Source organism: Penicillium crustosum, assembly GCF_028827405.1.
Source record: "Penicillium crustosum strain IBT 35664 chromosome Unknown utg000002l_segment0_segment0, whole genome shotgun sequence".
In the NCBI taxonomy this organism is placed as follows: Eukaryota; Fungi; Ascomycota; class Eurotiomycetes; order Eurotiales; family Aspergillaceae; genus Penicillium; species Penicillium crustosum.
This window is the reverse complement of record NW_026623123.1, coordinates 5,193,522-5,212,215: the sequence shown is the minus strand read 5'-3', so window position 1 is coordinate 5,212,215 and position 18,694 is coordinate 5,193,522. Positions and strand designations below refer to the sequence as shown.

Below are 18,694 nucleotides of genomic sequence, written 5' to 3'. Positions count from 1 at the left end.
CCATCAATGTTGATATCTTCGTTTGACATGACTCAGATGCCGTGAGTTGAAACATCAAGCATGATGAAGACCAAAGAGCTGATTAGGTCAGATAGCTCTATACCCCAATAACGACGTGATGGTTACTATAACGAAGTACATGTACCCACCGATTAATCATTTGTCCCCGGATTGGAGCCGGGAACTTCACTCATCCGTACGCCATGTCGTACAGTACTGGCCATCACATGCCACACGATGCTTCTTCAAACTCATCACGTACCAATAATGGTGCCTATGGTCGACCTGCGCGATCCCAAATTGCGAGACCAGTCAATCACACTCCTAGGAATAGAACCTCCTCAGTCTCAGATGCGGAAGATACTGGTCCGGTATCAGCGCCGTCGGCTATCAAGCGATCTACCAGTCGTGGAAATCGCCTGTCCATGCTTCCGCGCCCCAGTATTGGTAGCACAACATCTCCAACTACGCCAGTGTCCGCTTCCTCTTCTCAGAATTCTACTCAGCCAATCCCGTCCTCGCTCTCCAGTCCGGAGATTAACAACCCTTCGCTTTTCGTTGCTGGACAACAATTGCCCCCACCGAAACGAGCACGGAATGTTCTTCGAAGGAGGGCACCGACAATAGGAAAACATGTGGAGCAATTGCACTCTGACAAGCTGAGCCTTGTTATTCCACAAGAGTCTCATTCTCTCGTTATGAACAATGTCTCAGGACACGGAAATTCGTCATCCCCACTTTTAGGGCAATCGGCTTCCTCTTACAATCCAAACCATAAGAATGAGAGCAATGTGACGGTTAATTCAGTGAGGTCTAGATTTAATGGCCCGGTGGAGCTGGCAAGTCTTCGAACAACAGTTGATACGCAAAACTTGCCAGCGCCTCCCGCTCCATTTCTTTTGTCAAGTAGCCCCTCTACAAGATACTCGGAATCTCCGAGTATTTGGAGTAGAGGGTCTACCCCAACATCATTGTCATCATACTCCCCCGGTATTACAAAGATTGGCCGTCTGAGACAACCGAGCCCGTCTCAAACAAGATTGCCTGTCTTTTCTCCTCCACCGGCACATGCAAGCCCTCAGCACGAAAGGCCAGGGCTGAAGACTCAAACGCGGGTAATTCCCACGAAGCCTTCTGTCTCGAGCTCAGTAGGGACCGACAAAAGCCAGAGAGCACCACCTTCTAAATCTCCCTCTACAGTACTCCGCGGCCCACCTTTCAGTCCGCCACCGAGAAAGTCATCGGTCAATTTCAGCCCTCCAAAATCCCCCGAAATCGATGTTGAGCAGGCTCGGAGGGAAGTTGAGGAAGCTGAGAGACGTTTGTTTGACCCACAAAGGGCTATGGAATGTTCTCCCTTGCAGAATGCAGACGCACCACAAACTCCACCACGCCCGAGCAGAGATGGAACACATCGCCTAGATCTTGAAACATCGCCGATTATCCAAAGCAACTTACGGTACCTTAGAACAACGGGCCACACGAGACGCGAGTCGATAGAAAAGATCCTGGCAACCCAACAGTCACACCCAACTCCTAACAAGCCTGCCGCTGGATCAATTGACTCCCTGCAATCAAGAACAATCTCCCAAGTCCCTTCTCGAGATGGCGCATCTCCCATACTATCCAAAAAGACACCTCTGGCATCGACCAAGCAGACTTCCAAAGAGAAGACGGATCCAAAGCAAATACCAGCACAAAAGCGGTTCGGTTTATTCACAAAGAAGTCCAAGCCAGACATCTCAGAGAATTCGACAGAGCAAGCTCGAGCTACTCGCAAAGGTCCAGCCGCAGGAACAGGCCATGAGGGGTACGGAAAATACGGACAGCGCGGCCGCAAAGCAAGTGGTAGTAGTAGCAGCGGGACGAGAACCAGATCAACAAGCACAACACGGAGTGTCGCTAGCAAAGGGAGTCAATCGAGTCGCCCAGAGTTGGACATTGATGATTTCCTAATGAGCCGTCTGGAGCCTGTCATTATCAATGGCGGTGGACTGGATGGTGCATCGTTGTCACGAACACAAAGCGAGCAGAGTTTCAGTAGCATAAGCGTTGCGTCGACCTCGAACTTGCCGCGGCAAACTCTGCTGTCATACTCGACTGGTCAGTCTACCGAATCCCTTGCGACTTCAACGGGGACATTTGGTGAGACTATTACGCCAATTTACTCAAATGGCACCACACCGATGGGAAGCAAGAGCCCTGAGTATCAATCTAACGCACCTAATCGCCCGATTGCATTGAAGTCACGTATGCCTGTTCCAAGGGGGAAGAAACACGGCGTTTTTGCGAACCCCCAGGCGGCTGTCACAAGCACGTCTCTTTCTAGCCAAGAGCCAAGCGCTGCTTCCTCACACCAGCCAAAGCCCGCTCAAAACTCCCCGAGAAGGTCAACAAGCCTGAGCAGGTTGAGAAGCAACAAGCCAAGAAAGCAAAACCATCCATGTGGAATTTCTTCCAGAAGAACCGTGCCAACGAACAGAAGAACTCAATTCCTGCAACGACCTCATCCCAAACCGCGAAACTTCATGCGGCAATCTCCCCAGTTCTGAACACTCGGCCCGTGGCCCATTACGCTTTGGTGGATGCTGATTCGGACGAGCTCGATGAAATCATCAATAACATCGAAGACTCACCCCCAACAGAGGAGGAAACAATTTTCCATCCCGTGGAAATTCCAAGAGGCTTGAGCATCAGAAAAAGAAAGCCATCCATTCTGTTGCCATCTCCACCAAAGATGCATGGTGAGTTCGAAAATGATGACCGGCCATCGCCAAGGACCGCCATGTTCAATCGCAACCTTATGGCCCCGGAGCTCGAGATATCACCTGAACAGCGTCCGCGTTTAGCCTCGGTCGGTCGGATCCCACAAGTAGTTTCCCGGCGCGATAGACATCATCAGCCCGCCATGCAGTCATTCTCGCGCCCGTTCAGTGTTGTCGAGTCCCCTTCTCTCACTATTCCAACGACGCAAAGCTCATACGAGTCTCCACCTATCGCTCATGTTCCGTTGAACCTGGGGATTGGCCCAAGCGAATCCTCTAACTGGGGCGATGGGTTCAACCCGACTTTTAGCGCTTCCGAGGAGACCAGCGCTCTCGAGTTTCTTGCCGGACCGTTCTTAACTTATGAGTTCCTTCAATTTCCGCCGAAGAAAGGCTCTACGTCGTCAGACAGCTCTGGAGCTCTGGCTGCGGTTACTGCCGTCCCCCCGATTCCAGGTTCCCCACCGACTGAGGACGAGGTGTGGAATGAGTACGACGATCTTATTGATCATGTTCTATCGCCAGATGAACCTAAGCCCGAGGAGGCGGAAAAGACTGCAGAAGAGGACAGATTTGAACTTGCAACGATGGCGAGCAGGGCTCTTCAAGACGAGTTGAATAATGCAAATCAACCCCAGCCAGTACCTGGTGGCAATTCAGTTCGCTCGAGCGGCAGCTCTGTTCATCTTCGCCGTTCTCAAATCGTCTCTGCCTTGCAATCGTCTACTGCTCCTTCGTCTCAACCGTCTTATAGTGATCTTGTCGCTGCATATAGCGGCTCCAATGAGGAAAAGACACAGCAGACTACCGCTCCTACCGAGGAGCCTTCTTCAACAGACCAGCGTCGTGAAAAGCAGTCTACGTTTCTTAACTCCCTCGCAGCTGTCCCTTCGCCTAGACCAAAATTCCACCGCGAACACGAAGCCGCATCTTCGGAGCGTGAGTGGGATGCAGTGACACGGACTAACATGCGTTCTGCTTCGCTCATGACTAGTCGATGGTTATCATTCGGCCGAGTTCTTTTCAGCCCGGCACATAACCACGTTAAAGCCGGAGGACAAGGACGAATTCTTGTGATCGACGGACTGGGAAATGATGACTGGTCTTTCTACTGTTCTTTGACATATCCTGATGCCGAGGTATACAGTCTGGGTGGACGTCCTGTATCTGCGACACCTCCCCACCCTGCTGCATGGCAGCCCCCTACCAACCACCACACTGTGTATCACGCAGGACTGGACAACCCCCTTCCCTTCCCAAAAGACTACTTCACAGTAGCCGTACTACGATTCCCCGCTGTCTGCTCCGAGACCGTGCAAGGCAACATCATCCAAGAATGCAGACGTGTTCTCCGTACCGGAGGGTATCTCGAAATGAGCCTCCTCGACCGCGACATGGTGAACATGGGACCTCACACGCGCAAAGCCATCCGCAAACTCAAAGAAATGACCTGTCTCTCAGACTCGACTCTCAGTCTAAAACCAACAAGCGACAGCGTCCAACGCGAACTCGGCGCGCAAGGCTTCGACAGTCTCCGTCGATGCATGGTCCGAATTCCAGTCGCGGGCATGGTCCTCCGATCTTCTGACTCCAGCTCATCGGCACACTCCATTTCAACAGCTATCCCTTCCACTGCATTCCCGCTACCAACCATATCCGTCACAACTGCGGGTGGTAGCCAAAGCACCGGAACTACTTCTAAATCCCCTTCGAATGATGCGAATATCTCTCTCGGTGATTTGCTCTCTGACCCTTCCCCGTCTCCCGCAAACGATGAGTCAATCGCCAAGATTGTTGCCCGTGTCGGACGCTGGTGGTATTCGAAATGCTATGAAGATCCTATTTTCTCGACTGGAAATATTGATCCGGGTATTTGGAATGACCGAAAGGTTCTCCGCGAGTGCCAGAAGCGCGGCACTGGGTTCCGCATGTTCATTGCATATGCTCAGAAGCCTAGTGAGGTTCCCCGACGCACAGCCAGTGTGTAACCGAACGACACCATGATACGTTTCATTTTTCATTTTCGGCATTTGTTCTTGCTTTCTGTTTTTTTATGAGATCCATGACTGACTGACACTATACGCTGCATGGAAAAATACCCATATATATATGCCTTTACGAAGTCTGATTGTTTTTGAGCGTTTGGAAGATATGGGCCTTGTGGCTTACACCCAAGGCTTGCATTTGCTTTGCTTCTACTTGTTTTTTTTTTTGTTCGATATGGCGTGCATGATGCTATGACTGATATGTGCCATAGAGGAAGAAGCGTGGGATTTCCATTGTACAAGCAGGACTTAATATGGATAATCAATTACTTTAATTATTTTCATCTTCGTCACTCCCACGGTGCGTTTGATATGTCTAACATGTATCAATTTCATAAATAATCTTATGCCCTAGTTAAATGAACCTTCAACGGGCCTTTTTCCCACATCAGGAAGTTTCTCTGCTTGATCCAATCACGGGCTTCATCGGCAATCTCCATGTCAAAGTTAAAGATAATCAATGCAAGGATTAGACGCATCTCGCTATATGCAAGACTAAAGCAATGTGGTTAGTACCGCTTATTACTTCCCATAGTATTCAAGGTCATTACGTACTTTCTTCCGAGGCAATTTCTCGGTCCAGTATGGAATGGCTGCAATACCTCTCGGCGATCATCTGCAAATGATAGATCACCTAGGAATCTCTCTGGATGGTATGTGTTGGGATCCTTGAAATACTCTTCGCGTCGATAAAGTGCCCATTGATGGACAGAAACAAAAGTCTTGAAAAACACCGTTAGCAGGCATCAACATGTAGTATGAACATCGAATGAGACTCACGTTTGCTGGAACATATTCGCCCAAGACCTTGGCACCACCCCCAGGACACACACGGGGCAGCCCATTTGCAATGGGTGGGTACATGCGCAATGCCTCGTCGAGACATGCAAGCATGTAGGGTAATTTGTTAACAGAGATCAGATCGATATCTTCCTGGCTTTGAAACACAGTGCGCACTTCCTCTTTCAGTTTCTGATAGGCAGTCGGATTCGTAAGGAGGAGGTATGTAACTCCACTCAATAATGAAGCTGTTGTCTCGGAACCACCAATAATGAGAATTTCAGCATTTGCAATGAGTTCATCAATACTCAGGTTCTGAAAAAGGTCAGTTGTTATTCTTAGCGGAAATAGTTATAGTTGAGAACTCACCAGTTCCTCCCTCTTCCTCAGAAGTCCCTCAATCAAGTCGGGCCGGCCCTCTTCCTTTTCCATCCGACGCATCATCTTCTGTTCTGTGAGTTTCTTATGCTTATCATGGGCCTCTGTCATTGACGCGGGCACCATTGACAACAGGGTCCGTTTCACGGATGGATAGAATGAGAGAGCTTGCAAGACAATGCCAAGCCGGCCGGCGTCGAAAATCCCTTTAATCCATCCGTCAAGGTTTGATCCCTGAAGACAGCCAAATGGCTCACCAAATGCCAGGTCTCCAATGATATCGAAGGTAGTATAATTATACCAATCGGAAAGAACCACTGGAGTACCAGACTCGCAAAATTCATTTAACCGGTTGAGCAAAATGTCGACATAGCCACGAATCATTGGCTCCTGGTCTCGCATTGCCTTTTCAGAGAAGCCGTGGGCCATTTGTCGACGGAGACGCCCATGTTGCTCTCTGCTTTCGTTGACTACATGACACGCTTCGCCTTCCATTGGACGGTAAAACCATGTTGCCTTTGAGAATTCAGGTTTTCCTTTCTGGTGGCCCATGATGTCTTGCCAGGCATCGGGGTGGGAAAAGGCCAGTTCGTCCGGCGCAATACGGACAATGTCGCCATATCGCTTATGCATTTCCAGCATATCAAAGGGAAGAGTTCCACGAATAGATCGGTAGACATATGCCAGTCGTGATATCTTGTGTGCCAACGGCCCTGGAAACCTGCTCAAGGGGTGAAAGTACACATTGTAGATCACTGTGTAGACAAGATATAACGTCGCCTGAACACGTTAGATAAGAAGTCACAAAGGGCATCGGATGATATACCGTAAAGAGTCCCGTTGCTAGCGCATATTGCACGTTGAAAATAATCCCCATTGTGTCTCGATATTGCCTGGTAATAGATGATTTAGAGAGGCAGTCCGATGCGAATGTCTGGAGTCTTATATGTGCGGGTCTTGGTCAGGTCTGAGGTTGGTTAGTTAACATAGCCACTAGCATCTCTGCGGCAGTGCTAAATTGAGACATTAACAAATGAAGAAGCTTTAATTAGTTCAAGATCCTAGGCACCAATGGGAATTAGGGGGTTGAATGGAGTCGAAAGTGCGCGTCCCGTCGTTTCCCAAACCCGAACCCGAACCCGAGGTCGATCCATATGCCGTCCACCAATGGCTGCCGCGAAGATACGAATACGAACAAGAAGTCCCTCCTCGGGAACTAGAACACGGACTGGGATCTCATATATATGCATAATCTGCCGAGAACCCCTTTAATAGGTAGATGGATGTGGAGAAGCCTGTATAATTTAGGCATGAAATGCATACGGCAGATTTGGATTCATTCAAAAAGCCCGTTGGCGCACATCAAACCGCCATATGTGTGGATTTCTCTTCTCAGTGCCCTCAACATGGACGCGAAATCTCTTGATCCTGAAGCGCAGTCTGACCGACTACCAGATGAAGAAGTCAACGAAGAACACCCGGCGTATGCGTCTCAATATGATGTTTTCTGGCAGGAGCCAGCCAGTGAAGACCCCGAAAATCCGATGAACTGGAGTTTCAGGCGCAAATGGAGTATCATTGGAATGGTTTCTTTTATTACTTTTTTGACGTGAGTGTTTAAAACCTATCATCCAGATCAAGATTCTAACAAGAGTAGTCCCCTCGCCTCTTCGATGTTTGCGCCGGGTATCACACAAGTCCTCGAAGACTTCGGCTCAACATCTAATCTCCTCTCGACATTTGTCGTCTCAGTTTATGTCCTAGGATTTGCCCTCGGACCTCTGATTGTCGCACCCGTTAGTGAGTATGGTGGCCGCACATGGGTCTACAATGTTTGCAATGTCTTGTTTGTGATATTCAACATCGCCAGTGCACTTGCTCCCAATATGGCATCTCTGGTAGTTTTCCGATTCCTCGATGGGTTTGCGGGTGTTGCTGCCATCACATGTGGTAGTGGTACAATTGCAGATCTTGTGCCGAGAGAGAAACGAGGCCAGGCAATGGCTATCTGGTCCCTGGGACCGCTATTCGGCCCAATCATTGGCCCCGTCGTTGGTGGGTTCCTCGTAGAGGCGACAAATTGGCGATGGGTGTTTTGGGTTCTTGCCATAGTGGTAAGAAAGACAATTTCAGAATCAAAGAAAGCTCATTTCTAACTCATTTTCTAGGGCGGAGCGGCATCGGTCGTTTTCTTTTTTGTCGTGCCTGAGACATATGCACCAATTCTCCTTGAGCGAAAAGCTGCTCGGCTGCGAAAGTCAACAGGAGACACGGCATATAAATCTCGTTTAGATTCCGGGATACCTCCAAAACAGCTTTTCCTGCGAAGCCTCATTCGGCCATCAAAAATGCTTGTTATGTCCCCAGTAGTGGCCTTAATGTCCAGCTACATTGCCGTTCTTTACGGTTTCCTCTACATCCTCTTCACAACATTCACGATTGTCTTTGACGGTCAGTATGGATTCTCTGCCAGCGCCAGCGGCCTGTCTTTTCTTGGAAGTGGAGTGGGAATGTTGGTTGGTCTTGCCTACGTGGGGACATTGAGTGATCGCAAGATCAGGATCAAACTCGAGCGCAAGGAGACACCTGTCCCTGAGGACCGACTTCCCATGTATCTTACCATACCTGGGTCATTGGCCATTCCGTCTGGTCTTTTTATCTACGGGTGGTCGACAGATAAAGTGGTCCATTGGATTGTTCCCGAGATTGGAAATGCGACTATTGGGTTTGGAATGATCGTTATATTGATGTGTGTTCAGACATATCTGGTAGACGCTTTCCTGGCTCATGCTGCTAGTGCTGTGGCTGCTTGCACTGTTCTGCGAAGCTTACTTGGAGCTCTTCTTCCTCTTTGTGGATTGCAAATGTACGAAAAACTTGGCCTTGGGTGGGGGAATAGTTTGCTGGCATTCCTTGCTTTGGCAATGGCCCCTATACCGATTTTGTTCCAAACCTGGGGAGAGAGGCTGCGGACAAAGTGGACTATTAACTTGTAACCTAGAAGGTTAAAAGCTTGTAAATATCTATGTTAATATAATATACAGCAAATACAAGGGTCCAGAAGGTGATCAAAGTAGAACATAATCGTTTGGCTTCTCTTACTATAGCACTCAGCACTATCTGCCTTGCGTAACTCGCATTTCCTCATTTCATATCATGGTATCTCAAAGTAAATGTAACCAATCATAGAGGTCATAATTTGTACAGGAATAGAAAAGGAAAGGAAAAAGAACAAAAAAAGCCTCTACTCAAGAAGAGCAACCATCAAACGCTGGTAATCACTAGACGTCTCGCCACGCACGCGATCAATCAAGTTCTTCCCGTACTTATGCTGGTAAGCGCGCTTGACCATCTCCTTGTGGTTGCGGCTCCAGTGGGTTCGGACAACACGAACAACAAGGCGCTCGTCCTTAGTGCCCATACCGCTCATGGATTCCTCGAGTAGGATAGCATCGCGCATAGCAGGATCCGTAGCCGAGCGGAGCATCAGGAGCAGCGCATCTTCCATATGACCCGAGAATTCCTTCTCGATATGCTTCTCGAGGGGAATATGATAGCGTGACTGGAAAGCCTGGCTAATAGCGCGGAGCTCGGCATTGGACGCCTTAGCAAAGATTGAGCACACCTCTGTGACGTTCTTCCCTTGTATGGAGCGAACGTCCGCCTCAATGGTTTGCGGGTTGATAGGGGCAGACTCTTCAGTGCGAGCAGCGCGAAGGACAATGGCGAACAGAGTGGACGTCTTGAAGGAGAGGTCGCCTTCGACATCCTTAGAAAGTGAACGTCTAAATCTCATTTCGTAGGCGGTCCGGATAGCATTCATATCGGCATTGGAGCGGCCGAGGAGGATCTCGTTAAGTAGCCACTCCTTTGTGCCAGCGCCATCAATTGCCGAGTGCAAGCTCTCGACATCATGCATAAGCGGTCCGTCTATCACGGCAAGTAGGCCATCGCGGAAGTACCCGCCGGTCTCGGATTTGACATCCTTGAAGAGATCGCGGCCGAGGTGCTTAGAATAGGTGTCGCGGACAGCGGCCATCTGGAGGGGGTCGAGTTGCGAGAGGACTGCAATCAGGGCCTTCTCATCCGTGCCGAAGCCCTTCATTGCTTTGCGAAGCGCATCTGCTTGGGGCCGGTAGTCACCTGGTGCTACTTGACCAGGAATGTAACCGGGAGAAGGCTGTGACGGAATACCCTGGGGCGGGAAGCCACCGGCTTGTGGTGCGCCGTATCCAGCGGGTGGTTGACCTTGAGGTGGGTATCCCGCGGGCGGTTGGCTGGGAGGGGCATAACCATGCTGCTGCTGGCCATATGGAGGTTGCCCGGGCGGAGCATGGTATCCGTGGGGTTGAGGAGATGGCGCGCCGTACTGACCTCCCTGCGGAGGGGCACCGTAGTGACCTTGCTGGGGTGGAGGATAATGGCCCTGTTGAGGAGGGGGGTAGTGGCCTTGCTGAGGGGGGTATTGCCCTTGCTGAGGGGGGTATTGGCCCTGCGGGGGAGGGGCACCGTAGGGCTGCTGATAGCCCTGGGGCGGAGGCCCTGAAGGAGGGCCTTGCTGTCCGTATTGTTGGGGAGGGTAGCCTCCGTACGGAGGTTCTATTAAAGAGGTTAGCTCATGCCAAGCCTTGAAATGTATTTGAAATGCCACTCACGGTTAGGTTGATAAGACATGTTATGGAGACTGTGATTGTATGTATGCAAGTAAGAAAGGTCCGGGCTGAGGGCTGAGGGGCTCCCTGTTTATATGTCCCCGGCTGCTCGGGTGGGAGTGTGGCGCAGTCAGGTGGGGGCGTTCACAGCCTTGCGAGTTTCTAGAATTATTGACTTTCTAGGATTATTGACGTCTGCCAATCTTTACAAGTGGACTTCATACTTTCGTATTCATGGTTCTTTGTTCTAATTAAAGAAAAATGAATGGTTGTTGCCTTATTGCAAGGTTGATAGGCGTTCTCTACCCATCTACGTTGGTGTATACAAAATGGACATCGCCAACTTCACTTCGTTAAACCCCTTGATTCGTTTTAATTCTAATGTCATCTCACACATCCGTGCCCAGGCGGATATTCAAAACCCCATGGCTCATCGCAATCACAACTTTAACCATTTCCCTCCACCGCCAACAACGGTCCCTTTCTTAACCTCGCCATCGCTGAACGGCATATCAAAACCGCCCGTGATAGCAACCCCGTTCTTGAGCTTGAGTTCAATCTGATCTTTTTCTATAGGTAAATTTTCGAATTCTTCAGATTCTTTGTGTAACTGGTCGGCTGAGTCATAAGTGACATCGGCATTGGGAATGGAGAAAGACTGTCCGAAGCCAGTCAAGTTGCCGACGAAAATATATTGAGAGCCTTCCACTTCAAATTGACCAAGGACGCGTCCTTTGTCACTTGTCAGGGTTCCAGTTCCTTGTGGCATCTATTTCATGAGTTGATCAGTATGCGCTAATGCTACCGATGGGAACCGGAAAGGGTGCCAAGTGCTCACTGTGGGAAGATCTTGCCAGATATTCGCTAGTGTTGGGATTGACACTACACAGAAAGGTGGTCCTCAATCATTTAAAGAGACTGGGCAAGGAAGAGCGGTCAGTTTTCAGAGTTCAAAGGGGAGTACCGTGCAGTGCATCCGATGTCATACATGCAGGTCAAGTGGAGGGCCGTGTTTGACCTCCATGTTATGGATGGCCGTTCGCCTTATCGAGGCGCTTTACAGTACAAAGCATGATACATATATGCAAGGTGCAGCGCATACCACAGATGCGGGGCTACGTAATGTGACGGGGCTTCAGCCGCTCTGTCCGGCCGCAGGTCCTGAATATAAAAGTCAAAGAAAGCTGCGGGCAACAACCTGTCTACCCTGGAACAAAATGGTTATTTATATTGCCACAATCCAGATGTTCAAGGCTTTGCTGACTCAAAAATTGGGAACTTGAGAAAAGGTTCATTTTTGGAACATGATGAAATATATATATATATCGACGAGATATACTTTAAATTGAAAGATGGAAACTTTGTCCCTTATTAAGAATTATTTTAACACTCATTCTTAACACATATAACTATATTAAGAAAAAACAGTATTGTGTTATTGCTTTTGTGGAATGCTTATTTTGTTCTTTCGGTGACCTTTTAAGGCCGGAAAATGGGGTACTGGACATTGCTGGGCATTGTTTTCATGCTGACCACATATGTATACCTCATTCTATATATTATTATCTGAAGCTAGATTAATTTGTTCTAACCCATACACAGCCTACGGAGTAGACCATACTTCTTTCTTAATTCTAAAGGTCTGGAGGTCCAGACTAAGAACACTGCTTCCCCCCACCAAAATTGATAACGCTAGCCGTATTCGGCTAGCGCACAGCCCCTTTATGCCCCTGCGCCTCCGCGAAATCGGCTTAGGCCTCGACTCCCTCTTAATGGTGCAATCTATATTAGATTCCTGTCGGGGTCCACTATAGATTTACAGTACCTGCTAGTGATCGACATGGCTTCATTCCCTCCAGGTCGCCGTTCGCACCGGAAATCGAGATCTGGGTGCTTACAATGCAAAAAGCGCAAAGTCAAGGTGAGAGATACATCAATGTTTCTGTCGAGCAATAGCTTATGATTCTGTGTCAGTGTGATGAAAGCCAGCCAAGTTGCCGGAACTGTGAGAAGCACGGGGTGATTTGTTCCTTTGCCAGTCCCTCAAACGTGCTCTCCACACCACAGACGGATTTAGCAGAGTCACCTGTGTCATTATCCGGCCCAGAAAGCACTGGTTCTGGAACAATTCGTGCCCCAGCACAAATCCCACAAGCTTTACCAAGTCTGTCCTCCTTAGGACCATTCCCTTCCACATTGGCTGTCTTTGACCTGGAACTGTTGCACCACTGGACAACGTCAACCTGCTACACACTATCCCGAAGCCCCGCCGTGCAGAGCATATGGTGCCAGGAAGCACCCCGCATTGGCTTTTCAACACCACCAGTCTTGCACACCTTGCTAGCATTTTCCGCGCTACATCTAGCTCGCTCTGATGAATCTCGACGCGCAAGCTGCCTTGCTTACGCACAAATGCACCATAACATTGCCGTGAGAGAGATGGTCCCGCTCGTCTCGACTATCGCGAGAGAAAACGGTACAGCACTTTTCATTTTCTCCTCTCTAACTTGCATGTTCTCCTGCGCCAAGCCTTCAGAAGAAGGCGATTTCCTGGTCCTCTTTGAACGAGGCAATTTATCAGAGTGGGCCCGTCTTTTCCGTGGGACAAAAACTATTATCAGTACCGGAGGTGAGGATCTTCGTACTGGGAAACTGGCACCGATCTTCACGAATGGAACCTATCTAGCTGCTGCCCATCGCGAGCCACAGGCCCTCGAGCAAGGCAAGCCTCATGTTTGGGAATTGCAGCAATTGGTTTGGAGAGAGTGTGCAAATGATCCAAAACTTCGGGCCATCTACCAAGAGGCCTTAGATGAACTAGCCCGAACATTGGGTCTAGCTATAAGACCTGGCATCATGCGGAGACTCGAGACCGCAGATGTCTTCCGGTGGCTGCTCGATATCTCAGATGAATATTTAAACCTTTTGTGCCAGGAAGCGCCGATCGCACTCATTATCTTTGCCCATTGGTGCGCATCTATTCGCCAGATCGAGTGGATGTGGTGGATGGAAGGTCTAAGCGCGCGGCTTATGACACAACTATACTCTGTGTTGGATCCGAAATATCAAGATTGGCTTCTGTGGCCACAGGAGATTATGAATGGGAGCCGTGAACACTAAATTAAATCAGAATTATAATTACAAAGTTTTAATACCCAATTGGGGGGGAATGATATCATTCCCAAGGTGAAAGAAGAAATGGCATGGAAAGTGAATTTGTATCAAGGTTATACCAATAAGCATTACCGATCCTGATGCAGGGTTGCCTATGTCTGTCTCATTGCATTTATGGACATCGATTTATGCAGACTGCTCCGAGCTTCTCACTACATTATTTCCTAATATGGCTCGTGGTCAAGAAGGAATTGGAATGGGATGAGCAATGACAGCGAATATCAAAACTTGGACGCGTTTCTTGATGGGAGTACCTTACCAAAAGTACATAAGCAAGATAATGTGTGGTAGGGGACCGTCCAGGTCATTGCTCAGTGATTTGCGCAGAGACTCTGAGCAGGGTTAAAATATTTCTCGGTCGTATACCAGAGAATTGCTGAGGCATCAAGAGGTGGGTGAATTGGAGCTATTGTACGGCTCCTGGGAACTTGGTTGGCTCTGGCTATTGCACATGTTGTGACAACCGCCTTTGGTAGGGCAGATCGTCGTCACTAGCTAGAGTTTGCTCGTCGTTGAGTTTAGGGTCGCGCACAGCAAAGGCAAAGGCCATGATCGGTACGCAGAGACAGATACCAGTGATGGTGATAAGCTGCTGAATGTACTGGTAGGAGCGAACAATAGCCGTACGTTCAGGGGTACCCATGGGCCATTCGGCGATCGCCGTAAACGGATCCCTGTAAGCGGAGGTGGCCAGGGTGGAGTTAATACCGGCGAGTTCCTCATGGAGCGAGGATGGTAGAAGCTGGGTCCATATTGCTCCCGAGATTGTGTTTCCAATAGCAGAGCCGACATTATATGAAGCCAGGAATGTGCCTGTCATAACGGCGAGGTGTTCATGTTTGATGTGAGCTTGCATTGACGCCTGAGCTGGCCATGAGAATAGCGCGCTGCCAAAACCTAGAAGAACTTGACCTGCAATGACGCCGACCTTGCTGTTGCCAGTAAGGGACCCGCGGTATCGGATCAGGAGACCGAACCCGACTATGTAAATCATGGTCCCGCTGATTATAAACATTTTGAGCCGCCGGACCCGGAAGACGACCAAACCGAGGATGGGCCCGACTACAACCTGGACGAAGGAAAAGAGAGAGGAGATACGAGTCGCGGCGGTGACATCGAAGTCGAAACCCACGACAAGGATCGTGTAAAGATAATTGGCCTGCAGATGGTACCCGATATTCCGTGAGATAGCAATCCCTAAGGGAGCCCAGACGGCTCGGTCTTTCATCAGAGTCATTGGAATCAAGGGACGAGGGGCCCTGAGTTCCCAGAAGATGAAGACGGGAACACAAAAGGCGCTAACAACGAGAGGCGCAATGATATGAGCGCTCTTCCATTTGGACTGGTTGCCCCCGGCAATGGTGAGTGGCGCAAGGAGAAGGGCCAATATTGCGACAAGGAGGATGATACCGATAATATCGAGCATCCAAAAAAGTTCGACTACGAACCTTCTTGGGCCGAGAGCCTGGAGGAGGGTGCTGGATTTCTCCGCGGTGCCCTGCTTTTTGAGCCGCCGGGTGACGGTCCAGAGGCTAATGATGAGAGGGGATGCAGCAACAGGATAAATGATGCACCACATCCCAATACCCCAATGCCAGTCGGTAACTGAAAGGACGGCATTGGCGATGTTACCGCTAACCCAGGTGGTGATAAGAGCCGGCGCGATGGGAGTGTAGCTGAAGAAAAGGCGCGAGCGGGTTGAAGTGATATCGGAAACAATGATCGAGTTAAGAGCCTTGATCATACTTTGGCCGACCTGGAAAATGACACTACCACCTGCATAGGTGGATACGTTCTTCGCGACGGCCTCGACGACAGTACCAAGAACGTAGAGGAAGACGGAAAAGACAACTAGCTCGACTCGACCAAAGATATCAGCGATCTTGGCCGCAGTCGGCTGGGAAGCAGCGGCAACAACGGAGAGGATAACGTTGATGGTTGATAGGAGGGAATGCTCGCCAAAGGAGGAAGTGGCATATGGTTCGTATGTGCCCCGTAGTATGTTGTCGAGGCCATAAGCAAAACCAATAACGAAGATGCTAGAGAAGATAGCAGTCCGTTCCACGATCGTAAGAGAAGAATAAAGGGCCTTCATGCGAGCTGCACCGGGCAACTTGATGTCGCCGACAGAAGGAGGCGACAATTCCTTAGTTTGTCCTTCGGGGCATGGCAATGGAACTGCATTGCCCTCCGCCCGGGAGGACTTGGGATCCGACATGACAGAATAATATATACTAGACTGACCAAGATGGCTCTTTACTTGCGTAGCTAGAGAAGAATAACGAATGTTTTATAGACTCTGGCGAGCTGTATGGCAAAGTTGAATTCGGCGTGTAGTGGGGTCTTGATGGCCGAGATTTAGTCGAAGACTTGGCATAAACAAAGGCAACAGGCCTAGCTAAATGATTGATCATATACATTCCAATATTAACAGTTAATATGTAAGAAGTTGTGAAGTATGGCAATAGTATGATTGTTCTTCCCTGCTTAGCCCACAGTCAGCCCTATCTCATGGGGGTTAACATACTTCAGCCACCACATGCGGGCGGACCACGTCTCCCCGCGTGTCCTAAGAAAAATCATCAAAAGGTAAAAAGACGTACTATGTTAGCAATGCTAGCATTTTTATCGTTGAAAGCTTCAAGATAGGAGGTACCTAGGGTATGGGAAAATCCACCGCTCGGCCATCTTCGCCGCTCGGCCGTGGATTATGTTAATCCATGGATGCGCAGGTGGAGTTACAGGTACCAGGTTTAGAGGGCTTAGCCGTACTAGTAATATTATATAATTCTATATAATGATCACTGACATCTATCAAGATATGAAAGGGGACTGTATACATGTATGATGGGGTGTATATCCGTCCCATGAATATCTAGTTCAGTAACTAAAACTTTCGCCGGTGTGGTTTGGCCTACCGCGGTTGTACATATCGAGAGAAAACCAACCAAGGGAAATAAATGGACAATATAGACAGTCTTTCCTTCAAGAATTTAGCTTCTTCACCACAAAATGCACCTTTAGTAATGTCTCTGTTAAAGCATCTGTAGGGTTGTCCTTCGAATCGATGACTCGAACGGGCGACAGGTTTTCCAGTGCCGCCTCGATCATATGACGGATCTTGCGGACGACCCATACGATGCACGACACCTCCAGTTCGGTTTCCCAGTAATGTTTCTCCGCCGGAGTCAGGAGACGACTCAGGAACATAATGGGTTCAACAACCGTTGACGGAGGCGTTACTTTCAGATTGGTGTGCGCGTAATCGAGCTTGACGTGAAACACCATTGCTCTATGTGGCTGTATACTTAGCACATTCATCCGCGCCTTGACGCTCAGTCTGGGGAGATCCGAAGAACGCTTGCCGCAGTAGGTGCCACGGCATACGCAGCTCCACGCCGAACATCAGCTTGTGTGGCGATTCGCCCGTAGAAGCGCTCTTAGATATGTTGAGCGAAGCCTGCGGAGGGTGGTGCGCTGCGGTGTATAGGCTCCTACAGAGGACGTAGAACGCCTTGTACACAGGAACCAGGGTATGCCATTGGCCCAGATGATCACTGGGGGGTCCAATGGATACGGGATGTGCGTGTGTCTCCGTGTTGGTCAAATTCTGCCTGAAAACGTGAGCTTCGTTGGTGAGGCGTCATAGTACAGATGCAGTAAAAGACTCCTTCGTCAGTTAGGCGGACGTATGAGAGGGCGAGACGTGCTTCCTGTTTTACATTGTCCCAGTAATTGTGAATCGAGAAGAGGAACACCATCTAGGTCGAGACTGTTGCCATGTCGATTTTTCCCCCAGTTGATGGGCCTGGCCCTTTCCAAATGCCGATCCAGTTCTCTTGATGCAACGTCCCTTGGTTTCTAAGGTCGGGGTGACCATGGGGAGAGTGCACTGCCCCAGCACGCACCTTTTGTCTGCCTCGCCCTGCTTCCTGGATGCCTTTGACATTGAACCGGGCATGAGCCTCTTCAGATTGGCTTAAATTCCCGCTTATTCATGACTGCTAGGTTCTGGCTCGGTACCTCCGGTCCTTTACTGGGGCTGGCGCTTCGATAGAACTGCAAGAGTCTGCGTAAGATCTGATGATTGGTAGTCTCCCAACGGGATTATGAACTTGTCCCTCCGTGCCACGGATCTGCTGCTCTAAACCCGTCACCTGGGATCTCTGTCTCTTCTTAGTCTCGGTGGTCTAGGTGGCTTCGGCATTAGCCACCCACACTATTACCGATTGTAACAACCGGAATATGTACACGCGGGTACTACTAAATGTTAGTCTCAATAGGTATTTAGATGGGCTTTTAGGCAAAGTATTCCTGACAACGCCTTTGGTATCATAAGACATGGCCTGTAGGCTAGCAATGGGGAGGGAAATGCATGGATATGCAAGCTTACCTGCTGATGCAGCAAATCCCAATCACCAACACGATTCAGAGAACATAATCACTTCCGACAAGTTGGAAAAGGTAATTGTGCCAATATGCTAGGCATTGTGCTGGAAACCCCCCGAATTAAGACAATATAGCAAAAACGTGAAAAGGGACGAAGAAGAAAGAGAGGATGAAAGAAAGAAGGATGAAAGAAAATGCCCATCTATCGACTAGGAGCGTACCTAGCAGCTGCATGGTCTGGGTGAGGGAGGTTGTCGTCCGTATAATGACATTTTGTTTCGCGGGATTGCGACTTTCGCCAGCAGACAATAGTCCACTAGGTTTCACCTCTAGTTGCGATCGTGGCAGCTATCTGTGGTAGCCCTTGGTGGATGGACTATCTTGGTGGCAAGTGAAATCCCCGTTATCCATGCCAGGCGCCATATGATATAGATCATGGTGCTGATGAGCTGTGGTGATAAAGTAAGGTGAGGGGTGACTTCGAAGGAAGCGATGAGAAATAAATGAACGA

The 18,694-nt window shown here is 49.3% G+C and overlaps 8 protein-coding genes across 8 annotated transcripts; 3 read left to right on the top strand and 5 right to left on the bottom strand.

The window, feature by feature from the left end:
* Nucleotides 1–203: 203 nt before the first annotated feature.
* Nucleotides 204–4,753, top strand: N7487_005482 (uncharacterized protein; the record flags this gene model as incomplete). The annotated part of the gene is given in 2 exon segments (XM_056873229.1): nt 204–2,317; nt 2,335–4,753. The coding sequence occupies 2 exon segments, from the start codon at nt 204–206 to the stop codon at nt 4,751–4,753; spliced, it is 4,533 nt and encodes a 1,510-aa protein (XP_056730949.1).
* A 401-nt stretch (nt 4,754–5,154) lies between these two features.
* On the bottom strand, nt 5,155–6,601 carry N7487_005481 (cytochrome P450; the record flags this gene model as incomplete). The annotated part of the gene is made up of 4 exons (XM_056873228.1): nt 5,155–5,305; nt 5,366–5,532; nt 5,591–5,905; nt 5,960–6,601. 4 exons carry the CDS (start codon nt 6,599–6,601, stop codon nt 5,155–5,157), a joined length of 1,275 nt encoding a protein of 424 aa, XP_056730948.1.
* Nucleotides 6,602–7,374: 773 nt separating this feature from the next.
* On the top strand, nt 7,375–8,964 carry N7487_005480 (MFS transporter; the record flags this gene model as incomplete). The annotated part of the gene is made up of 3 exons (XM_056873227.1): nt 7,375–7,577; nt 7,626–8,082; nt 8,137–8,964. 3 exons carry the CDS (start codon nt 7,375–7,377, stop codon nt 8,962–8,964), a joined length of 1,488 nt encoding a protein of 495 aa, XP_056730947.1.
* A 248-nt stretch (nt 8,965–9,212) lies between these two features.
* N7487_005479 (uncharacterized protein) lies at nt 9,213–10,642 on the bottom strand (the record flags this gene model as incomplete). Its single annotated transcript, XM_056873226.1, has 2 exons — nt 9,213–10,567; nt 10,624–10,642. The coding sequence occupies 2 exons, from the start codon at nt 10,640–10,642 to the stop codon at nt 9,213–9,215; spliced, it is 1,374 nt and encodes a 457-aa protein (XP_056730946.1).
* Nucleotides 10,643–11,059: 417 nt separating this feature from the next.
* On the bottom strand, nt 11,060–11,389 carry N7487_005478 (uncharacterized protein; the record flags this gene model as incomplete). The annotated part of the gene is made up of 1 exon (XM_056873225.1): nt 11,060–11,389. The coding sequence occupies one exon, from the start codon at nt 11,387–11,389 to the stop codon at nt 11,060–11,062; it is 330 nt and encodes a 109-aa protein (XP_056730945.1).
* A 1,071-nt stretch (nt 11,390–12,460) lies between these two features.
* N7487_005477 (Zn(II)2Cys6 transcription factor domain-containing protein) lies at nt 12,461–13,740 on the top strand (the record flags this gene model as incomplete). Its single annotated transcript, XM_056873224.1, has 2 exons — nt 12,461–12,541; nt 12,595–13,740. 2 exons carry the CDS (start codon nt 12,461–12,463, stop codon nt 13,738–13,740), a joined length of 1,227 nt encoding a protein of 408 aa, XP_056730944.1.
* Nucleotides 13,741–14,236: 496 nt separating this feature from the next.
* Nucleotides 14,237–16,012, bottom strand: N7487_005476 (uncharacterized protein; the record flags this gene model as incomplete). Its single annotated transcript, XM_056873223.1, has 1 exon — nt 14,237–16,012. The coding sequence occupies one exon, from the start codon at nt 16,010–16,012 to the stop codon at nt 14,237–14,239; it is 1,776 nt and encodes a 591-aa protein (XP_056730943.1).
* Nucleotides 16,013–16,779: 767 nt separating this feature from the next.
* Nucleotides 16,780–17,082, bottom strand: N7487_005475 (uncharacterized protein; the record flags this gene model as incomplete). The annotated part of the gene is made up of 1 exon (XM_056873222.1): nt 16,780–17,082. One exon carries the CDS (start codon nt 17,080–17,082, stop codon nt 16,780–16,782), a length of 303 nt encoding a protein of 100 aa, XP_056730942.1.
* Between the last annotated feature and the right edge of the window lie 1,612 nt (nt 17,083–18,694).